General features: G+C 40.7%; 2 protein-coding genes across 2 annotated transcripts in view; one reads left to right on the top strand and one right to left on the bottom strand.

The window, feature by feature from the left end:
- adamts15a (ADAM metallopeptidase with thrombospondin type 1 motif, 15a) overlaps window positions 1-3,537 on the bottom strand; it is a 22,252-nt gene extending 18,715 nt beyond the window's left edge. The window contains exon 1 of the mRNA XM_017460588.3: window positions 2,285-3,537. Within this exon, the coding sequence (XP_017316077.1) occupies window positions 2,285-3,235 (951 nt within the window). The 5' untranslated portion in view covers window positions 3,236-3,537. The remainder of the gene's footprint in view (window positions 1-2,284) is intronic.
- A 3,852-nt stretch (window positions 3,538-7,389) lies between these two features.
- Window positions 7,390-24,354, top strand: adamts8a (ADAM metallopeptidase with thrombospondin type 1 motif, 8a). Its single transcript, XM_017459416.3, has 9 exons — window positions 7,390-8,427; window positions 13,081-13,320; window positions 14,404-14,536; window positions 15,006-15,173; window positions 17,106-17,401; window positions 19,456-19,642; window positions 19,792-19,964; window positions 20,299-20,474; window positions 20,594-24,354. Exons 1-9 carry the CDS (start codon window positions 7,717-7,719, stop codon window positions 21,327-21,329), a joined length of 2,820 nt encoding a protein of 939 aa, XP_017314905.1. The 5' UTR covers window positions 7,390-7,716; the 3' UTR covers window positions 21,330-24,354.
- The last annotated feature ends 137 nt before the right edge of the window (window positions 24,355-24,491 follow it).

A 24,491-nucleotide genomic window follows, 5' to 3' on the forward strand; every position in this document is an offset into this window, starting at 1 on the left:
AAATAAAGTCATTTTCACAAATAATAACTGTTCCAAGTGCACTAGATGCACTTGAAGAAGAGACTTAAGTGTGAATTATATATCAAAAAACAAGCATCCAGATACTATAGCAGTAATTACTATCCTGTTTCTGGAGAGCTACCACCCTACAGAATTCAGTTTCACCCATAATCTAACACACCTGCTTCAGCTCATCAGTCTTCTTTATTAGCCACATCAGCTCTATTTGATGATAACTTGAACTGATTTCTGTATATGGGTAGAGCTTCATTAACAGGGATGGTGATCAGTTCTCTGTAGGACTCCCCCTTAACCACAATCCCAGTTGAGAATGATCAGAGTCCTTCATTATGGATACCCTCACTCCCTTTGCTCATGTCTTCAATGGTTCCATGTGGTAGGTATAGACTTAAAAACATTATTAAGCATTATTAAACCTGTTAAAATGCCCTTTTACTAAGTTGCCTTGATATGTAGAAGTTGCCATGCTTGCCATGAGCCAATTAAATAAATCACACTCCTCATTGGCTTAAAGGGTACAACCTAGAGACAACAGAGTAGATGAGTCTGAGGAAGGAGCTTGTGCTAAAAGTGCTGGTGGAAAAATGGGAATAACTTGGAAGAAATGTTGCAGAGCCCCAGAGAGTGACTTTCTCATGCTACAGCTGGAACGGGCTTCTACAGCAGGTGGGCCTTGACAAGGTGGGATTTAGGGGTCTCTCCCTCTCTCTTTGGTAATGGAAAACAGGCTTTTACTGAGATGGGCGGATGGGGAGAAGGGACATGGGAGAGAATGTATCAGATCTTTCCCAGCTGAACGTGTGGTTAAAAGAAGATCCCCTAGAAATGGGACATTTCTTTGGGTTTCAAATGATACAGCCCTACACAAAAGCCCCATTTACCTACTTGTACATAGTGACCACATCTGCAATAAGCCAGTGAAGTTATTTGGTTATCTGGACTGTATTATGATCAATATGATTATATTGTTTTGTAAAGTCTTGAATTCTGGTGAAAAACAAAATCCCTAAACATGACAAAAATATAACATAAGCTTTCTTTTAACATTACTAGAATGACAAAAGGCATTAGCTAGTGTGTGAGAAGGGCAGTATATCAGATTGCATGTTGGAATTCTCAGAGGAACCAAGGCCTGGCTCCTGTCACTGTCTGTTTAAGTCGTTCACAGAGTACTGTTGAACCAGATTTGTACAGCTCTGAATGCTTGAACTAACTACACTATCCACTGAACTTTGGACCCATGTTTATGTAAGCTACACTACTGAATCTCCCTCTCCATTGTGGACCACAAATGATTTATGTAGTCCAATATGTCCATGTCCTTAGAGGGCAATAACTGCAATAACTGAAAAAAATACATGCAGGAACAAGCTGCACTTGGGCTCTGACACTTTGCTGTCTCTCAGCAGAGAAGAAATGCTAAATCTTCAAGATCACTGGGTCAGGCCACGTGTGACTCAGGCACTTAGTTAGGGGAAAAAGTCTGGTGTGTGAAGGACTGGCTAAGTGCCTGCACATGTGGGCGTTCCTGAGCAACAGCTGACAGTGAATGCTGACTTCAGTGTAGGTTTGTTAGGGGTGAATCAGTGCAAAGCATTACTCTTCTGCATGTTTTAAACACAAACTGTAGAGATTGAAATCTTGAGCACTGCTGCTGTGAATATAAACAGGCACAGATATGAATGAGCAGTCAAATGAAGATATGCATAATGTCTGTCCTGTACACATGACTGTAAAGACAGCATGTGAAACATGCATATTCTGCGTATGTACATGCTCTAACTATGATTAAAGGGTTTTCTGTTCATGGCTGTGTAATATCCTACATAATTTAAAGTAAATTATCTAACGCGGACATGCTACATTGGTGTTTTGTGTATTTCTTAAGGTGCACAATCAGATCCATTTTCACTTGCCAAAGGAGGCAGTAACTGACCATTTATAACATTTCATTAACCCAAAGAGTTACCCTGAGGGACAAGAGATATACACTATTTGTACCTTGTACATTGTGCAGCAATACTCCAGTGATCAGAGTGGGTTTAGTTCTGATGTTTCTTTCTCGACTGAGACTAGATGACCCAAAGTATGAAGGACAACAGTGAGTGGGTATGTATTTGAAATTTTCACGTGATGCACGTACATAACGGATAGGTTAATATTTATATTAAGTCACATATAGGAAGCAAATTCACAAATGCTTATAAACCAGTTGACATGATGGCTGCATCATGAATACGGATATCACGCAGCTTTTCCTCACCTCTCTGGTGAATAGGATGGCGGTGTCCCAATACTCCGGGTGCTTGTCGCTGTTCTTGTTCATCTTCTTTTGCCACGTGCAGAAATTGCGCAATGTCATGGCTGCGTTGCCGGTCACCTTGGGCCCTTTATCCTCGTCGGTAATCACCAGGAACTTGACCACCACGATGTTAATGGGGTTCAGGATGCTTGGGTGTTTGTAGAGGCGAGCCGCAACTGCCATGAGTGTAAGCACGTAATGCCTCAGATCGTCACCGTGGAAATTGGCCATGGACTCGTCGGCCACCACAAGCGTTTCAACGTACCGAGGCACCGATGCGAATCGCTTGAGCCGGCTCCTCTGTGCGGTGGTTTTATCGCCAGCATTAGCTTCTTCGGAGCGTTTAAACTTCTCCAGGGACCGTGCGACCTCCGGTGTCGGGCCACCGTCCACGCCACATCGCGTCGTGCCGTTGCCTCCAAGCTCGGAGTTGGCGCGTCGTCGCAGAAGGTGCGCGCTCTCGGCGCTCCGGCGCGCACCCGAAAACACGGAGTCGTCGCTTGCCGGATTGACAAAATATTCCCAGCCGTCGTAGCCAAACGCGCCGTGCAGGCCGTCACACAGACTGAGAGCCACGTACGAGAGTGGATCTGAATTCACGGTGCCCGCGTAGAAACAGCGCCGAAGGTCCGCGCGCTCGGACACAAGGGGCATTCCCAATGTCGAGAGCGTGGGTGCGATAAAGCTAGAATCCGCGTGCAAGTCAAGAACAAAATCCTGCCCAAATGCACTTATTTGGAAAGCCACTTTATTCGGCGGTGCGCTCATTTCAGAACCAACGAAGTTGTTATTTGCATAGTCATGATTATCCATTCTGACAGGTTCGCACAGTTGACTCTGCATGGAGCGCGCAACTTTGCAAATCAAAAATAAGACGTTCACAATAAGCACAGCCCTTGTGAATAAAAACATGATTGCATATGCAAAATGCTATAAGATGTATACGGACCAGTAGGGACAGGACGCAATGTTTATAGCTTCCTGCACAAACTATATTGCTGGACCAGTTAAAGGTGCATTTAAGAATAATCCGAATAACGGAGACGGACTAAAATGTTGTCTGCGAACGTTAGATCCATTCCCTTCTTGCACCTGGATGCTCAAACGTCCTTCCGCGTGTGCCGGCTTTATGCGCGTAGGTCATGTGTAAACAGCTAGTGCCTGTCACCGGAGCTTTTGAGGAAGGTCTTCGGTTGAGTTGATTGGCTAGCGCCTCTCTGCTCGCGACATCCTTGTGGCGCGCGCAGCGCAACTAAGGTGGGGCTTCCCTCCCACTTTGCCTGTTCTTGCGCACTTGCAACCATGTGAAAAATGATGAGAACAAAGGCATACTTATTATACACTTGCAACATGCCAACCCGCGTTCTACCATACTAGTAAGTAAAATTAATGTGACACCATATATAGATACTTTATTTTAACATAAAATTTAGCATCGTACTTTGGGATTTGGGATGTAATCTGTGTTTCGTAAGCGGTTTCAAATTTTGAAACATCTTCCGTTCTTTGCAGTGTTACAGCAAAGAAAACATTTTGACAGTTTGAGATATTGGCAGACTGCAATGCCTTCCTGCACATTTTGACAGTTTGAGATATTGGCAAACTGCAATGTAATCTGTTTTTCGTAAACGGTTTCAAATTTTGAAACATCTTCCTTTCTTTGCAGTGTTAGAGCAAACAAAACATTTTGACAGTTTGAGATATTGGCAAACTGCAATGCCTTCCTGCACATTTTGACAGTTTGAGATATTGGCAAACTGCAATGCCGTCCTGCACAAGCTATATTGCTGATCAGGACTTAAAACAAATCGACAACTTTCTGTAAAAGTACACAACGTATAACTTTTATATTTGTTTTGTCATCAGTATGTAAAAAAAAAAAAAAAAAAAAAAAAAAAAAAAAAAAATTAGAGGCTGTCACATAAGCTTTGTCAAAAGTAAGAGATATCAAACCTTGCAGTGGATGCACTACAACAGCAAAAGACCACATCAAGTTCCACTCCTGTCAACCAAGATCAAGAATCTGAAGCTATCATGGGCACAGCCTCAGCTAAATGGGACAGTTGAGGAACACCTGGTCTTTTTTCCAGTCTTCAAATGTCTGTGCCCACAATAGCCTCAGCTTCTGACTCCACAATCCCAGGAGATCAGCAGTTTCTGAAATACTCAAAACAGCCCATCTGGTACCAACATCCATGCCATGTTCAGATTCACAGAGATCACACTTTTACTTCATTCTGATGTTTGAAGTGAACATTACCCCAAGCTCTTGACCTCTTTCTGCATGATTTTTTGCATTATGCTGCTGCCACATGATTGGCTACTTAGATAAGTGCATGAATATGCAGGTGCACATGTGTTCCAAAAAAAAAAAAATAGGTAATTTTGAATTTTTTGAATTTTATGGTCGCAACACGTCTCAAAAAAGTTGGGATGGGTGCAACAAAAGGCTTTAAAAGTAAGTGTTACTAAAAAGAAACAGCTGGAGGTTAGATGGCAACAGGTCAGTAACATGATTGGGTATAAAAAGAGTATCTTAGAGAGGCAGAGTCTTTCAGAAGTAAAGATGGGATGGAATCTGGATGGAAGCATATCTTGCTCTAAAACCTGTATAAACCTTTCAGCATTGATGGTGCCTTTCCAGCTGTGCAACATGCCCATTCCATAGGCACTAATGCACCCGCATACCATCAGAGAGGCAGGCTTTTTTCATTGAGGAACATCATTCTGAAATTGTTCCACAAATTGTAGATGCAGTTTAACGCAGATGGGTGAACCTCTGCCCAGCTTTACTTCTGAAAAACTCTGCCTTCTCTAAGATACAATTTATACCCAATCATGTTACTGACCTGTTGCCAATTAATCTCCAGCCATTTCTTTTTCGTAAGACTTATTTTTCCAGCCTTTTGTTGCCCCATCCCAACTTTTTTGAGATGTGTTGCAGCAAATTAAAAATTTTCTTAAAATAGTAGATTTACTCAGTTTAAACATTTTATATATTTTATATGTTCTATTGTGAATAACAGATGGGTTTATGCGATTTGCAAATCATAGCATTCTGTGTTTATTTACATTTTACATCATGTCCCAACTTTTCTGGAATTGGGGTTGGATATGTGTGTGTGTGTGTGTGTGTGTGTGTGTGTGTGTGTGTGTGTGTGTGTGTGTGTGTGTGTGTGCGCATGTCCAGCCGTTTTCATTCATTTCTATGTATGGCATACAAATGGGTTATCCGTTCTCTTTGTCATAGATGATATCTTTTCAATGATGAAAATATTATGATTTTTGTTTTGGATTATGGAATGCTTGAAAAACATGTACTGCATATGCATATCATGATCACTTTCAGGAATTACTTAATTCTGGTCAGGGTTGCATTTGATTCAGAACCTATGCTGGAAACACTGGGCGTGAGGCAGGAATACACCCTGCAAAGCCAAGCCACCTACTAGAGGTGGGAGAAAACTGGAGAACTTGGAGGAAACCCACACAGACATGGAGAGATCATGCACAGAATCTCCACACAGACAGTAACCCAAGCTCAGGATCGAACCTGAGACCCTGAAAGTGGCAACACTACCCACTGAACCTTCACATTGCCCATTTGATGTTTGTGTTGTGTACTGTATAGTGTTATGTATAAAACTTAATATGGTTCACAAACTCCTGCCCCAATGACTGAGTGCTTGTGGCCACAAGAACAATGAATTAGGATTTCATGTCAGAAAATAACTGTTATGTCACCGTTAAAAAGTACAGCACCATAAAAAGTACAGCAATTTTCATTAAAAACAACAGTCATAATAAAAGGTCAGATTGTGCACCTTTAAGGGTTTTTCATTGTCCATCTAGGAGAATCACTAAAGGTTTTGTGTAGAATCCTTCAATCAAGTGGTTCCCATCAGGAAGGGTTTCAAACTAGAACCTTATTAATGGGCTAAGAAAACACCTTAAACCCATTTTAAGTGTTGATGTGGCAAAATATATATATATATATATATATATATATATATATATATATATATATATATATATATATATATATATATATATATATAAGTAATTCAGTTAATTGCATCTCTTCGCAGTGCAACAACAACAAAAAAATTAGTTAAAGCTGGTGTATGTCTTGTAATACAAATGTGCCACCTGGTGGTGAACGAACCTGAGTTAGAATTCGACCTATGGATTTGCTGATGCTTTATGCAGCAATGGACATTAAGTATATTTTGTGGTCTTCTGTCTTTTGTACTCGTTTCTTTTTTTTTTCTTGTTGATGTTTGTTTGTTTGTAAAAGAATAGCAAAGCAAGAATGTCACAGTAAAAATGATGCAGTGGCGCCACCTACTGGAGCTGTGAGAATCGTCAATATCTACAAGTTTACAAACTACTTTGCTACGTGTTAAATCTACTTTGTTTTCACGTTTTTGCTCATTTTAACAGTAGTCTATTAAAGCAATTTGTTGTTTTAATACTGTTAAAGATATGCAATTTATTAACAGAAAGACGTGACATAAAAACAAGCTGTACATGTTCACAATCCCAATCGAGTAACTTGCAGAAATCACATGTTGCCTAACTTGCATCTCCACATTCATTTTTTTACAATAAAATTTTGATAATCAGTGATGTCATAATTAGCCTAACTTGTATCGTTTGTACAACCATAACTTGTATTGTTCGAACTGTTGTTCAAATCACCTTCATTCCAGGGATGAGTGGTTGGGAGTGCCAGACTGTTTACTGTTTTCCAGCCAGTCACGAGTTAAAACCCACCCCGACTTGCACCACCATAAACTTGTATGAGCTGTAACTGTGCCAAACAATATATATTGGGCCAAGGCCATTTTTCCAGCCCATTATGATTAAAAATAGCCTAATTTGCGAGAAACATTTCAGACGGGAAACACTATCACCGGGGTAAAACATTCCACTCATCAGAGAAGCTTGTGCGTGTGTGCGCGCGCTCTCCATGCAGTCGGATAATAATAGGCAGCATTGCACTGTTCAAAAGGGGGTGTGGCCGGGAGTCCCCATTGGCTCAGAATACTCGCGGTCGGTGCGAGTATCGGAAATAAACCGCGCAAGTTCAAGAAGATTGCGAGTGTATAAATACCGCGGTCAAGGACGCGCACACACTGAGTGTACACAGGTCGAAGAGCGTTTTCTTTAACGGCGACCTCATGTTCAAATGTGTCACTTTGGTCTTTTCTGTGAATGGAAACGGGCCGTTTGTTTCAGCTCAAGCCGGTGACTTCATCTAGTTTCATCAAGTACAATAAGTGTAGTTTGTTGTTAAAACATTTAGCATTTATATTTGAACGTAAGTAGCGAGTTAAGGTCTTGTATTTTATGTAAACTTTTATGACAATATTTGCATATCACTAGACACCATGATTTTCACCGCACATTTAATCTTGGCCACTGTTTTGTTCTCCGGATTTGTGAAATGTAATAGTGTGGATTTGGACGAGACCGAGACAATACCTGTCAAAATGTCTTTAAAAAGAAATGGCCTTTGGACTGAGGACTGGAATATTTTCCAAATTAAGGCGTTCGGGCACGTTTTCACGCTGTACCTGAGGCCGGACGACAGTTTCATGGCTCCAACGTTACAGGTTCAGCGCGTAAAAGTCAAACAGCTCTCGGCTGTTGTGAACGGCTCCGGGCACGAGCGCGTCCCGAAGGATATATTGCCTGAGCCCAGAAAAAGCGAACAGGAGCTCAGGGGCTGTTTCCACACGGGTACAGTAAATAAGGACGAGGAGTCGCTTGTCTCCGTCAGTCTTTGTCGTGGCATCCGGGGAACTTTCGTAACGCGCGGTCAAGAGTACTTCATTGAACCAGTCGGTGCGCGCACTGGAGACGCGAGAGGCACTTTCTCTCAGCCTCACGTCGTTAAAAGGCGAGTGTTCTCCAGAAGGTCCGGCGTCGAGGGAGAGGAAGAGGACAACAGTTACGTGAAGCATGATGTAGATCAGTCTGACGAATATGAACAAAGAGAGCAAAAGCGGGAACGGAGGTTCGTGTCAGCAGCCAGGTACATCGAGACCCTGGTAGTGGCGGACGCTTCCATGACGCGTTTCTATGGAGACGAGATCAAGGTAAAGTTCCTGGAAGTTATGTCTGATAATCGTTAGCTTCTTAGCAGAATAAACTGAACTCACTGTTCTAATTTTCAAGGAAGTCACCTGCCCTGAAACGTCTATCCTTATAATATTGATTAATCTGATTATAATAGGCTATTGTTGAACCATTATAGCGTTATATTGTTTAACCATTGTAATAGCTATTAATGTTCATTAGTCTACGCAGGAAAAATATCTACAGTAGTATTTGTGAAATTCGTACTAATAAAGATTTATTTATGCACTGTAATATTTTCCGTTTCAACTGAGATATGACGGATTCCAAGAAACGATTCATTGCGTGTGAGGTCGGACGTGCGTGGGCGGAAAAACATAGAGGAACCACGGCGCTCGCGCGATGAACCCGAGCAGAGCCTATGAGATGTCAAAAACAGCAGACTGCCACATTAAATTGTATGAGTGTATCTAAGTGCTGTGGACGAGAATACGAGCCCGCAAACAAATGCGTGATAAAACCATGTCCGAAAGCGCACCAAAAGCGTGTCCGTAGCATTTAAACTTGTATTATTCGCGTCTCAAGGAAAATACAGGCTTCCATTTTAACGTACACTTAAATACATATCAGTACTTAAACATCTTTCACAATCACGGATGGATTTTAAAATGTAGCTGATACGGTTTGTCACCTACATTACCTACATACTAAGGGTCTTGGAAGGAAAAAGAAAATAATCCAAGCAGGGTGATACTGCGGACTGGTTAAATAGGTTATTATTATTACAACAGTTGGTACAGTGCCTAACTTTATAAACACATAGGCTACAATATCATGATTTAAAATATATATATATATATATATATATATATATATATATATATATATATATATATATATATATATATACACACACACATTCACGATGTATGTGTCAGTGTTACTCCGGGTTCTTTGGTTTTCTCCCACTTGCCTAAAAATGTTGGTAGGTTGATGGCCTACTCTGAATAGTTCCCAGGTGTGAATAAGTGTACAAATGTGTGCAAACGTATGCTTTGTGCCCTGCAATGGACATGCATCCTATCCAGCATGAATTCCCTTCTCACGCCCAGTGTGATAGAGAGCTGAAGTGATATTTTTAATATACTTTTGGATCAGTTTGTGCAGCAAATACATACAAACATTAAATTTTTTTAATGGACTACACATTCAAAAAGTGGTAGGACATTTAATCATGCACAACTATACACCTACCTATATGCTAAATACTGTAGTATGTAAAAATAGGGATCATCACCAGGCAACCTACTCTCTGGTCCCTGATCCCATGTATATACCTCATTTACGTATATGAGTAAATTAAGTTTGTGAATGCATCATGCAGCATTGCTCGAGAAACATACTGCATGCACTTACATATTAATACACTTACACATTAATGAATGAGACTTTTTTTTGTCCTGTGAGCTTCAAATCCCACTCCCCACTCTCCACCTGCTCCCATGACTTTTATTGCTTGTTGGCAAAGTATCCCTTTCCCAATGCACACCTCTACCACATGCTACTGTATTAAATGGTACTGTCAATTTTAAACATAATCTCCAGCCTGGGGAACAAACTAAACTTTTCCAGCTCTTCCTCATATGCATCATGCATTGCAACTGCTTGTTCAGCACATCCCTCTCTGTTTACTAATAACAGGGTCTTTAATACATTTCTTTACATGAATGAGGCCACACAATCCAGCCATGTTTATCATCTCAGACTTTGCACACAAAGTCTGCGATCACAAATGTTTACCATGCTCCCTGTTTTGTTGATAGCATTTTACCATCATCATGTCCCTTTGTAAACAGAGGATGCAGGGGAGAATTCTTTCAAACTATGCTGTTGATACTTCCAAATCATGTGTAATTAACTGAAGGTGATGGTTGACAGAGCTGCTTGAGACAAACTTTTTCTGTCTTCTTCTTCTTCTTTTTAATATAATACAGAACATTTCCTTTTACATATTGACTGGAGTGAACAATTTTTTGTGAAACTGTTGTGATATTATCAGTATAGTAGCAGTTTTTCTTCATGCTAGATGCAGAACTAATTTTAGCATTTCAGACTGTGAAGAAATAATATAGATTATAGATTTTAAAAATTGCTTATATGGTGTCCTTTAACAGTTTCCCCTATAATAACATTAAGTACTTGTATTATATCATAACAAGAGGGTCATCTCTTCGCAGCAATACTTCTCATATCTTAGCTTATGTATCATGCCATCAGACCTTTAATGCAACTGTCTGAGCATGAAATACTCTACCAACTCATTAGTTCATTTGTTCATTCATTCCTTCATCTTCCCGAATGTGAATGATGTGTTACAGCCCTGAATGGGATGCTAGTCAATCGCAAGGCATCATGCACACACATTCACCCACTAATTCACACCAAGGGAAATTTAGAGAAGTCAGTCCACCTGCCAGCATGTTTCAGGGAGATGGAAGGAAACTGGAGAACCTGGAGGAAACCCACATGGACGCAAGAAGAACATGCTCAGTAACCCGAGCTCATAATAAAACCGGATACCCTGCAAGTGTGAGGAGGCAACACTACCTGTTACGCTACCATGCCTCCCCATTCCAATTACACAGAATATTTAATATATGATTGGTGTGAATGGGTCTCTCGCCATATGTTGGTATTGTCAGAATTAGAAAATTAATCTGTATTGTTATTAGATGTGATATCTCCATCTGCTGTGACATGATATATAGAGACAAAGAACTTAAGAGATCAATGAAATAAAAATGCTGGCATTAGAGACTTGGAGTTAGATGCAGCACCATCTGGAAGAGAGGGAGGCCAAGAGGAGTTTGTTTTTGAGCTGTTTCCACCCATTTTATTGACAGAAAAAAAGTTGTGTTATATTATATCTAAATATTTGATTTCAAGAGGCTTGTAGATTTTAGTGGCTGAACTGATCAGCTGTACAGTGTTTGAACCTTCAAAAAACTACAGTGAGGGAAAAAAGTATTTGATCCCCTGATGATTTTGTACGTTTTGCCCACTGACAAAGAAATGATCAGTCTATAATTTTAATGGTAGATTTATTTGAACAGTGAGAGACAGAATAACAAAAAAAAAATCCAGAAAAATGCATGTCAAAAATGTTATAAATTGATTTGCATTTTAATGAGGGAAATAAGTATTTGACCAATATTTGACTCAATATTTGACTCAGTATTTGACTCAATCAGAAAGATTTCTGGCTCCCAGGTGTCTTTTATACAGATACCGAGCTGAGATTAGGAGCACACTCTTAAAGGGAGTGCTCCTAATCTCAGCTTGTTACCTGTATAAAAGACACCTGTCCACAGAAGCAATCAATCAATCAGATTCCAAACTCTCCACCATGGCCAAGACCAAAGAGCTCTCCAAGGATGTCAGGGACAAGATTGTAGACCTACACAAGTCTAGAATGGGCTACAAGACCATTGCCAAGCAGCTTGGTGAGAAGGTGACAACAGTTGGTGCGATTATTCGCAAATGGAAGAAACACAAAAGAACTGTCAAGAATCTCCCTCGGCCTGGGGCTCCATGCAAAATCTCACCTTGTGGAGTTGCAATGATCATGAGAACAGTGAGGAATCAGCCCAGAACTACATGGGAGGATCTTGTCAATGATCTCAAGGCAGCTGGGACCATAGTCACCAAGAAAACAATTGGTAACACACTACGCCGTGAAGGACTGAAATCCTGCAGCGCCCGCAATTTCCCCCTGCTCAAGAAAGCACATATACATGCCCGTCTGAAGTTTGCCAATGAACATCTGAATGATTCAGAGGACAACTGGGTGAAAGTGTTGTGGTCAGATGAGACCAATATGGAGCTCTTTGGCATCAACTCAACTTGCTGTGTTTGGAGGAAGAGGAATGCTGCCTATGACCCCAAGAACACCATCCCCACCGTCAAACATGGAGGTGGAAACATTATGCTTTGGGTGTGTTTTTCTGCTAAGGGGACAGGACAACTTCACCGCATGAAAGGGACGATGGACGGGGCCATGTACCGTCTAATCTTGGGTGAGAACCTCCTTCCCTCAGTCAGGGCATTGAAAATGGGTCGTGGATGGGTATTCCAGCATGACAATGACCCAAAACACACGACCAAGGCAACAAAGGAGTGGCTCAAGAAGAAGCACATTAAGGTCCTGGAGTGGCCTAGCCAATCTCCAGATCTTAATCCCATAGAAAATCTGTGGGGGGAGCTGAAGGTTTGAGTTGCCAAACTTGGAGAAGATCTGCAGAGAGGAGTGGGACAAAATCCCACCTGAGATGTGTGCAAACCTGGTGGCCAACTACAAGAAACGTCTGACCTCTGTGATTGCCAACAAGGGTTTTGCCACCAAGTACTAAGTCATGTTTTGCAGAGGGGTCAAATACTTATTTCCCTCATTAAAATGCAAATCAATTTATAACATTTTTGACATGCGTTTTTCTGGATTTTTTTGTTGTTATTCTGTCTCTCACTGTTCAAATAAATCTACCATTAAAATTATAGAATGATCATTTCTTTGTCAGTGGGCAAGCGTACAAAATGATCAGGGGATCAAATACTTTTTTCCCTCACTGTAGATTATAACTGATCTATCATCGTCTTTTTCTGCTCTTTCTCTGCAGCACTACCTATTAACCATAATGGGGATGGCCGCACAACTTTTTGGCCACCCTAGCATTAAGAATGCAGTGAGCCTAGTGGTGGTCAAGATGTTGGTTGTGGAGGATGAGGATGTTGGGCCTGAGGTGTCCAGAAATGGCGGAATGGCCCTACGCAACTTCTGCACCTGGCAACAGCTCTTTAACCCAGCAAGTGCACGCCACCCTGAGCATTACGACACAGCCATTTTGTTCACTAGGGAGGTGAGCCATTATCTCTGTTTCAAAAGTTGCACATTTAAAAAACTAGTTTGGTCCTTTTCACGCAAGAAACGTCTTTAACAACAAAATGGGACCCATATTGTGTATCTACCCAAATGTGAATGATGTGTTAAATTATAGATAATCCCTCAATGCATACATTTTCCGTAACCACTTTATCCTTTTCAGTCCATCACAGGGTACCATGTACACACATATTTAATACCTAAGGGCAGTTTAGAGTAGCCAATAAATATAATGGGATGCTTTTGAGTGGTGGGAGGAAACTAGACAACCCTGAAGAAACCAATATGGATACTGTGAGAATCCAAGTTCCACACAACAGTAACCTGGTTCTCTGAGAACTAAACAAACTTAACAAAAAACTACACCTTGCATTCTGCATTATATACCTAAGAAGCTCCAACATAGGAAAATATTTGGCAGAATTTTGACCACATGGCTCATCAGAGAACCACTTCTTAGGTGAAAATAGACAAAGTGTGAGACTATGCTTCTGCCAAGTACTGAAGGTTACCAGTAAAAGAGCTGAACTTAAAGCTGATGTTTGGCCAGACCTCCTGTCGCTAAAACAACAGAATTCATGTTTGTCTCAGTTGGAGACAAAACTGTTTGTCTCAGTTGGGCCAGATGTCTTACAGAGGCAAAGCTGTCCCTACTTTTCTCCAAAGGTTTCTGTGGAGTCCTAATTCATGGGCAAGGTTACTCAAGTCAGGGATGGCACACATTTGAGAAAGGTCTCGGTTCTGGAAGTGAACTGTGCAAATCAGCCATCACACAGTTAAAAGTCTTCCCTCACTTTTTTTAGTCTTCCATGTATTTGCTTCATTTTATGATGGAAACACTGACAAATATGTTTTGCTGGCAAGAGCCTATTTGGGGGGAAAAAGGTCTGTCTGGAACTAATGGAGCGATGTCTGGATATCAGTGTCTGAAATCTGTCCCTCCTCTCCTCTGCTCTGCTCTCCAACATGTTTCTTTTCTCTCTTCTGGTTGCTGTCTCAACCTGTCCATCTTCCTACTGAATCCCTTATCCACTCTGTCTCTTTTTTCTGTGCTGTCCAGGATATTTGTGGACATCAGCATTGTGACACCCTTGGTGTAGCTGATGTGGGAACCATGTGTGACCCCAAAAGAAGCTGTTCAGTCATTGAGGACAACGGCCTTCAGGCAGCCTTCACTGTGTCACATGAGCTCGGTACAGGTCATATACATACAGACACATACACGTACCCTCAAATGCCACCAAATTCCACCCCATGCCTCCGTCTGACATCTCACGCCATGCTGAGTGTCTGGACCAGAGTGGACGGCCCAAATTTAGACTTAGCCATTCATTAATGTGTCTCTAACCGTCTCAGCTTCCCTTGAACAGTTTCCATGGTCATATTTGCACCATTACAGAATGACCAATCTGTAATGGCTTAAGGGAATATTTTTATTCCATTAGATCACATTAATTGTAAAGCTTTTGGAATTAAGTTCCCAGTAAGTACATCATAGATGATTATGTTCACATAAAAACATATTTCTAAACAACAAGCAGTTTCAGTAGCAGCTGTGCTAAACAGGTACTCATATGTTCATATGTGGTTGTGAAACCCATGGTCCATAAGTGTCATAGTACTTAGACTCAAACTTTTTCTCCTCTCCCTGCCTCCCCATAGGCCATGTACTAAGCATGCCACATGATGACTCCAAAACCTGTGAGAAATTGTTTGGTGATATCGATGGACACCACCTAATGGCTCCTTTCTTTGTCCACCTCAACAAGACACTTCCTTGGTCACCATGTAGTGCTCTTTACATCACAGAGTTCTTCGACAATGGACATGGTATGACTGAGTCATTAAACTGATCTGATCAGTGTTCACAGACAGTTCATCAGCAGTGCAGTTGAGCATTGGGAAAAACTGTTTTGTCTTAGACATTTGGTTGTCCAAATAATTTTTTGTTTGTCTTTGCATATCTAAAAACAGCTACTGCAAATTTGGTGGTTGAAGACAGTTAAGTTACAGGAGCAAAAGTAAGGAAAACAGACTGCTTTGACATTAATTGGAAGAAATTAAATGACCGAAATCACGACAAATTAGAATTGGAAAAGCACACTGGAGAACTCTTATGTCTGAAAGGGGATATTAAAGAGATACAGAGATACGTCACTCTTTTTACTTGACTAATAAGTCTGTGATAGTGTGAACATATCACTCAACAAGGGGACATACTTCTTTGAGTAATTTTTATGCTTTTTTATGAGAAACACACTAGAATATTTAAGATACTGTACATGTAAGGCTTTGAGGAACAGCATTTTAAGTGTGTGTGAAATTATTTAAGAATATTCAAATGTAAACAAAGTCATGCCTATCTTAAAATTACGTGGCTCCCTTTAAGATGAGGTTTTGAGTGGTCCTTTGGTTTTGGCACAAGTGCAGGTCATGGTTTTTCAAGATCCAGACGAGAAAAAAAAAAAAAAAAAACAGTATCATTCAGTAACCATTTCAAGACACTTTTCCTAAATCTTGAAGTTGACGTTATTTAGTTAATGGAAACTTGCCACAGAAAACAAACAGAAAAGTGCAGTGGAAATCTATAAAATGGAGGTCTCTGTTTTACAAGTTTAGTCACACTTTTTTCATATGTCTATTCTGCCTTTACTTGCTCCCTAACCACTAATAACAGACCTGGAAAACCACACTGTGTAATTTTGCTGAGAATGTTAAAACTAACCACCTATGTAGAGTATGTTCTCTTTTTTCATTTCGTTCTCTCTCTCTCTCTCTCTCTGGGTGGTTTTTGCCCTCACCACAGCGTACTGTAGTCAGGTGACCGACACATGCCAGGCATGTCTGATACTGTTACAGGAATCTGTTCAAGGTTTCCCAAGTTTAGTGTCTGTACAGTCTCCCAGAAGAGTACCTCACGCTTCAGTAGAGCATTCCCACAGTGCATTGAAAAATAGTAAACATATTTTTCCTGAGATTGATTTATCTGTCAGTATTTCAGTCTGAGCTCCTCACGCCTGCTTCCTTGTCATCCTCAGTGACTAACACATTCCAGCTTTAATAGCTGTTTTCCCTCACTCAGATGCCGCTGTTGGCAGGCGGAGGCTGCCTCTACTGAACTTGCTGTTGCTACAGGTACACAAGAGCACTGATAAAACTGCAAGGCCTAAATTCGTACAATTATTTTACTTATGCAAGCTGTTAAATGACTGGTGAAAGCAGTCGAAATACTTAGTGACTGAAGCTGTTGGAAGTTAGATTTAAGAATCAAAATCCTAGGAATCCAAATAAACATAGAGTCTGGAAGCTGAAAAACCCTAGGGAGAAGGAACTGTCATTTGGTTGTCCATGAGGTATACATGATGGTATTGTGTGATTCAGAGCTGTGCAAGGACCAGTGTTAATGATTGAGCTGAAGTGAGTTCGAATGGAACTGCAATATTATAGGTTACACAATGGAAATCTCCAGATGAGACCATTTTGATTTATGCACATCATGAAAATACTTCCCTCAAGCTACAAATGTGCACACCTGTTTATTCCAAATAAGAGGTGGTTTCAGCAGACTTAACTTACAGATGCTAGTGCTGATGATGTCAATGAATGGTGGAAAAAAAGAGAGCAGACCAGCTATATGGTATAATTAAAGGGGCATGACTGTCTCTTTATTTCTTGATGTCTCAAGAATGGCATGTGTAGTTTATTGACACAGCAGTATTAGGTGTTAATTTTTTTTTGTGTGTGTGTACATTCTGTCTTTAGGTGAGTGCTTACTGGACATGCCAGAGCAGACTATTCCCTTAAGGAGTGAGCCGCCAGGCCACATGTTTGGTCTGGACCGTCAGTGCCAGCAAGTATTTGGGGAGGAGTTTGTACGCTGCCCCAATGCCCCGGAGGACCAAGCATGCATCCAGTTATGGTGCCGCGAAGAGGGCAAACTACAGTGTACTACCCGTAATGGGAGCCTCCCCTGGGCTGATGGTACACCCTGTGGTGAAGACCAGAGCTGCCATGGGGGGGTGTGTGTGTCAACCATATTGGCAGAGAAGGGAGATGAGGTATGTGTAGCATGAGCCAAGCTTGAGTAAGACTCATTTTGATTTATCAGAAAATAATTATAGTAAGTACAAAAATATTGGCTAATAGCAAGTAGATACAAATCCCTATATGAGCAATGCCGTCATTTTTTAAATTGTACTGTTATTACTACTCTCATTCTTCAGTGTCTGAACATGTACTGTACCAGTAACTTTTTCTGAAGTGTCCCCCTTTAATGAAATTCTATGTCAAATTAAGATCAACATTTGCCTGGTCACACATATTCAGCATGCTGTTTAGGTGTCTGGACAATAAGTCAGATTATTCATTTTTCACTTTTATAAATTGAACCAGATGCTGCTGTTTCTCAGAGCTTCATAACAAATAATCTACTTAAAATCCAGTTCACAAGTGCCAGACAATCCTGTAACCAGAGAGATAGAGAAAAGTAACAAATGGCAGGAGTGAGTGAGAGAAACATGTTGAGAAAGAGAGGCAATAAAAAAAGGTGGGGGAGGGGGGCATGGGAGATGAGAGTATGTGTGAGAAGTGTGTTGAGGTGGATGGCTTACAACAGCAGAAGACCACATTGGGTTCCACTCCTTTCAGCCAAGAACAGGAATCTGAGGTGATCAATGTCACAGGCTCAATGAAACTGGACAGCTGAAGAATAGAAAAACATCACTTGGTGTTCAACTGTCCTGTTTTGGTGAGTCTGTGCCCTCAGACCCTCAAGGATTTTGCAATCGTAAAAATTAATGCAAAATCAAGCAAACTTAGATTTTGCAATCGCAATATTCAGCCCATTTTATATACCCCATTTTCCACAGATTTGGGCCAAGACGTCATCACATCATTCAGCGGAACCCCTCCTTGATTCATGTGTCATACATGAGTACAGCTAAAAGGTCACATTTACCAGCAAACTTCACTGTGAAAAACTGCAAAACAATTTTGTGTAACTGCAATTTGACCAATTCAAGTAGTTTTTCAGGGAAAAAAAAACACAAAAAACTGCAAGGTGCATTGAAAATTTTGAAAATTCTGCAGCACAATCAAGCATTTTTGGCTGCATCAATCACAAAAGAAATCCTGGATGGACTGCATGGTTACCTTAGATTCTTGTTCTTGGCTGACAGGAGGGGAACCTGATGTGCGCTTCTGTTGTTGTAGGCCATCCCCCTCAAGGTTTAATGTGTTGTGTGTTCTGAGATTCTTTTCTACTCACCATGGTTGCAAAGAATGCTTATTTTTAGTTACTTACATTTTACATTTATGGCTTTTGGCATTCCCCTAATCTTACTCTTATCTCACTTATACAACTGAGCAATTGAGAGTTAAGGGCCTTGCCCAAGGGCCCAACGGTGGTAGCTTGGCAGTGCTAGGGCTTGAACTCCTGAACTTCTGAACAGTAACCCAGTGCCTTTAACCACTGAGCCACCAGTGCCCCAGTTACTAGTTACTATAGACTTCCTGCCAGCTCAAGCTAGTCTGGTCATGTTCTTCTGAACTCTGTCATCAGCAAGGTTTTTCCACCTTTAGATCCTCCGCTCATTGTATGTTTTTTGTTTTTTTGTACCATTCTGTGTAAACTCTACAGACTGTGAGTTACTGAGATTCTCAAACCAGCCCATCTGGTACCAACAACCATGCCACTGTTAAAGTCACCGAGATAACACTTTCTGTTCATTCTGATGTTTGTTGTGAACATTAACTTAAGCTCTAGACCCGTATCTGCATGATTTACATTTTTTGCATTGCGCTGCTGCCACATGATATGCTGATTGGACAACTGCATGAATGTGTAGGTGCTCCTAAGAAAGTGGATGGTGATTGTATATAAGTTAATAGACAGGGATGTGAAGTTAGAATGAGCACACAGATGTTTTGATCATGTTTTTGTCAGTGGAAGTATTGGTCTAAACAGGGTGTCAACCCTATAGAGATTTGCATTATACTGCTTTCAGTGTACCAAATTTAGCCCAAGGTAAGTCTAGATAATTAGTTAAATCATAGTGTTAAATTGGTGAATTGGTTAAATTGTTTATCCATGATTTATTTTCTTGTTTTTCAGGTACCGGTCAATGGGGGCTGGGGTGCATGGGGTGCCTGGGGCCCATGCTCTAGGACCTGTGGCGGTGGGGTTGAGTTTTCTCATCGCGAGTGCACAGATCCAGTGCCACAGAATGGAGGATCCTACTGTGTGGGCCAGAGAGTGAAATACCAGTCCTGCAACATTCAGACCTGCTCAGGAAATCATGGTAACATTTTATTCACACTGTACTCCTACTCTCTCTTCTTTTGGGAACATTGTGCACAGAAATGCTTTTTAGGTAAAAGTTTGTATATTTCACACTTTTACATTGTTTTCATTTTGCATTGGCTCATTAATAGTCTTTTCATTTCACAGGTAAGAGCTTCAGAGAGGAACAGTGTGAGAAATACAACAGTGACCGTTACTTGAACGTGCATGGCAAAATAAAGCAGTGGATCCCAAAGTATACTGGTGTTTCGCCCAGGGATCGGTGCAAACTTTTCTGCAGAGCCAAGCACAGCAACGAATTTAAAGTTTTTGAAGCCAAGGTGCACCTTTCTCAGTAGTCTTTGATTAAATGTTCTTCTAATATATGAAACACATTGACCAGTTCTTCCTCTTTGTATGTAACAAATTATTAACCCTGATATCTGAATCTGATTCCTTTCTTTCCACAGCACTGATGATATTTTTGCACTCCACTAAACTCGAACACATTAATTATTTGCTCTGTAGTAAAATTTGATATCTGAGCCCCTTAATCCCCACAGTCTATTACATCATTTTCCTAATATTGATATTTTGTATATGAAATGTAATTGGTTTACGTGGTCTTTTAACTTTAAACACTCAAAGACATCTGTTGCTGATGTTGTTGAACAGGTCGTGGATGGTACAACCTGTGGTCCAGATACCACTTCTATCTGTGTCCAGGGACAATGCATCAAGGCTGGCTGTGACCAAGTCATAGGCTCCAATCTTAGGCTGGACAAGTGTGGTGTCTGTGGTGGAGATGGGGCAAGTTGCAGAAAAATCAGTGGCACTCTAAACAAAGCTACGTAAGTGAGGAAAATCTCTGAAAATATTACAGGATTGGAACAGATACATAACTGGAAAAGTGCTTCTACTGGTATAAAAAGAATGAAGCTTTTTTACAAATAGTATTATATTTCTGCAGCTTTGGATACAATGACATAATTACCATTCCTGCTGGGGCCACCAACATTGATGTCAAGCAGCGTAGCCACCATGGCATTAAGCATGATGGTAACTACCTGGCAGTGAAGGCTGAGGATGAAACCTACATTCTCAATGGGAATTTCTCGGTATCCACAGCTGAACAGGACATACCAGTGCGTGGTGCTGTCCTTCGATACAGTGGCTCATCCACTACCCTTGAGCGGCTTCTCAGCTTCCAGGTTCTACAGCAAACAATCACCATCCAGCTTCTGTCAACAGCAGGTGACACCTCACCACCCAGGGTTAAATACACCTTCTACCTGCCCCGGGATCTTCCATTCACCAAGCCAGATGCAGACAGGAGCCTCTCCCCACATGTCATCCTGCCATTTGGAGGAGCCGAATGGGTCCTGGGTGAGTGGTCCGAATGCTCTAAGAGCTGTGGTTCTGGCTGGTCCAGGAGGAGTGTTGAGTGTCAGAACAGAACAGGAGCCTCATCTTTCTCATGCGACATGGAGCTGCGGCCAATTGACATCCGACCGTGTGGTGATCTGCCTTGTCCTGTATGGCAGATGGGACAATGGTCAGCCTGCTCTCGGACTTGTGGTGCTGGTGAGCGCCGACGCAGCGTGCGGTGCATAGACTACACAGGCAAGACCGTGGAGCCAGAGAAGTGTAACCCAGATAAGCGGCCAGAGGCTGTTTCCACGGAGTGCTTTTACCAGGACTGTTAAAACAGACTGTTCCCTGCAACAAAGAACAGGGGCAGGTGGTGGCAGAGGTCTAAGATCCATAGGGCAGGTAGTGGAGGAGAGAGCTATTAACCCAACAACCTCCCTTTTAAATAGGAAGCTGACCATGCTTCAGAAGCAAGCTAGGAAATTGTACCATACAAAATGGATACAAAAATCACCTGTCAAGCCTAAAAATTGCATTAGATATGAGGTTTCATATATATGATTAATTTTCATTGTTATTTTTCTAATATAACTTTTAATAGGGATGTCACGATACCAAAAATCTAGTAATCGGTACCGATACCACCAAAAGTACACGATACTCGATACCAAAGTCGATACCATGGTGTGGTATGAATATAACATTAAAAAAATAAAATAAAAAAAAACTCTCCTGGAGGACATCCTCCTCTGGCTGATACTGGCAAAGAGAGCGAGAGAGGGAGAGAGAGGGAGAGAGAGAAAGGGGGGTGGGGGGAGAGGGAGGGTATTTTAGTTATCAAACACTGACAATGAGTCTCCGGAGGTGCACTCCTAAATGTGCGTGTGCACAGACACACAGACACACACACACACACACACACACACACACTCCTTATACTCTGAATGCAAGCATTAGTTTAAATTCCCTGATATGGTGGCAGGCCAAAAAGATTTATTAAAAGCATGAACATGTGAATAATTATTAGCGACATTAGGCTACATTTAGCTGACAGAACACGGGCTGAATGGCGATGCATGGTGGTCCATTGGGTGGTAGTGTATAACATCGCAATGCGTTAGTGTCGTTAACAAATAACTGGCTATCGCAAACATTACATGGAGCATAACGTTAGCTGTTTCATGGCAACAATGCCAGCTGCCTCAAACAAATATAATATAGGACCGTCTTTCAGGTACTTCGCCAAATTCCAAGTGTTTCCTCGCTTTGTTTGAAATGAACGATAGCATTGGTTGCACACCCGAAATCGATACTAGCTTTGCTCTCAATGAGTCGGGGCGGAGGTAAACTTGTTAAGCTAAGCTAAACTTCTGTAGTTTTTCCCGTGTGCTCATAGGTGTTCCTCTTCTTCTTCACCACTTGTGGACTGTCTAAAACACTTGCGCGTATTTGCTGCCCGCATCAGGTCCGAAAGAATTGCAACCTCTGTACTTTCGGTACTTTCGTTACAACGGTACTGATACTACTGCAGAAAAACAAGTACCGTCATGTTTTAAGAATGTTGGTACCAACTTGGTACTGAAGTATCGGTTCTAGTGACATCCCTAACTTTTATTCATCTAACCAGTATTAAATATATTTTCCTGCCCCACTGAGATCTACCTCAAACCATAAAAATGTTGTAATACTAAAGGAAAGGATTCTGTTTTAAACTTTACTACAAAGGAATATTACCTTTGCAAAAACCTGCTGAATTTTATTCAAATATGACTGGTCAAATACCTCCATTTTCATGCATTTCAGTCCACATCAGACTGATAGATTATCTAACTGAGTCAAAATGTAAAGCTACCTGAGATATGAACATACTGGCTTCACAAGTAGGAGAGTTCCTCTCTTTAGGCTTAATCCAAATCCAACTGCCTTTTTAGTAGATAATAATTCATACACATGCTTATGCGCTATTTCACATGTTTAATTTATTTGCCAGTGTGTTTATTAACTGTCAACACTTCTCATAACTTAATGCTGCGTGAAATATTTCAGATTTATGCATTTCAACACTGGAATTTAGTACAGTCCTTAGCTACATAGGGATAAACAGACATCATCTAGGCCAATGTGAGAGCTATTGAATAGTGAGGGCATTTAACGTCTAAGTATCTGATTTTAACATTTGTCTGCTTTCTTTTAAAATTATCAAGCTGCTTTCTACTTTGTTACAGAGTCACAATGAACTTACTCGATCTAGACGATAAACTCTATTTGGTACTATAGCCAGGCCATCATAGCCTCAATCTTTTCTAAAGCCACCTTTTACTATGTGTTTTCTATCACCATCCTTAGTTACACAAAACAAAGTCAAAGTCCTCTGGAGAAAAGTATTTTTCAACTTGTATTGCCTGGGAATTAGTAGTAAAGAAAAATCTGAATCTAGTCTTATAAGGGAGTGTAGAGCAAAGAGAGTGATGACCCTTCACAATTGAATAAAAGGCTCTTTTTTCAGAAATAGGTCAAATCATTTCAGAGTTTTGAGCTTAAAAGTAATGAGTATTAGAACAACAGTGAAATCAAAAGTAGACAGTATATAATAAATTATAAACAATTTAATTGGACAAGCTGCTTTCCAAGAGTGTGACCTCATTGATACATTTCACTGTTTGTATCACTCCGCTTGTCTGTGTTCACTACATAAAATGCCAATTCTAGCAACAGTTTGTTACATTGAAACCATTACTTCACTCACTACAGTCTGTCAGTCAGTCTGTCTGTTGCATAGCAACACGCACCACACTATCCACCTGTGGCTTCTTTGGGAACGATTTTCGTTGACGAAACAAAAATAAACAACATATTTGGCCATATTTTGTCTGAAATGTCAGTTACTCTATATTAATTTCTTGTTTATAGAGCTGTTGTATAAAAGCAACATCACACTCACAGCTGTGCTGTTGTACTAAATATCAGCATTACTGTGATTACCAGTGGCCAAATCACAGCTGTGCTGATATTCAGTATAAAGTCTTGTTATATTGTGACATTGCTTAAATGTTTGCCTCTCTGCTCAGACCCCAGAAGAAAAAATAAAACAACCACATAAAACCCAAATTGAAATGTGTTAGTCCAGAGATTTGCATTCCTTCTGAATGAGGTGTTCTGAAATTATGTAGATCTGAAACTAGAGCACTCTATCCCTTCAGTGAAGGTCTGTATGATGCTATTGTTGTAGCTTCCTTTTTAAGGTATTTTTTTTTTCTAACTTAAAACACCCAAGTTGTGTTTTATTTCTTGTTGCTGTTGTCTGTCCTATATAACTGATATGAACTGAAATCATTAATTAAATGTGTTTGAACATGTTCAGTATGTTGTTTTATTTGGTGTGATACCTGAGTAAAACCAAACCTTATATTTCCTGTAATCACACACACATACACACACACACATACACATACACATACAAATATACATATATACATATACATATACATATATATATA

The sequence above is a fragment of the Ictalurus punctatus genome, chromosome 28 (assembly GCF_001660625.3).
Source record: "Ictalurus punctatus breed USDA103 chromosome 28, Coco_2.0, whole genome shotgun sequence".
NCBI classification, from domain to species: Eukaryota; Metazoa; Chordata; class Actinopteri; order Siluriformes; family Ictaluridae; genus Ictalurus; species Ictalurus punctatus.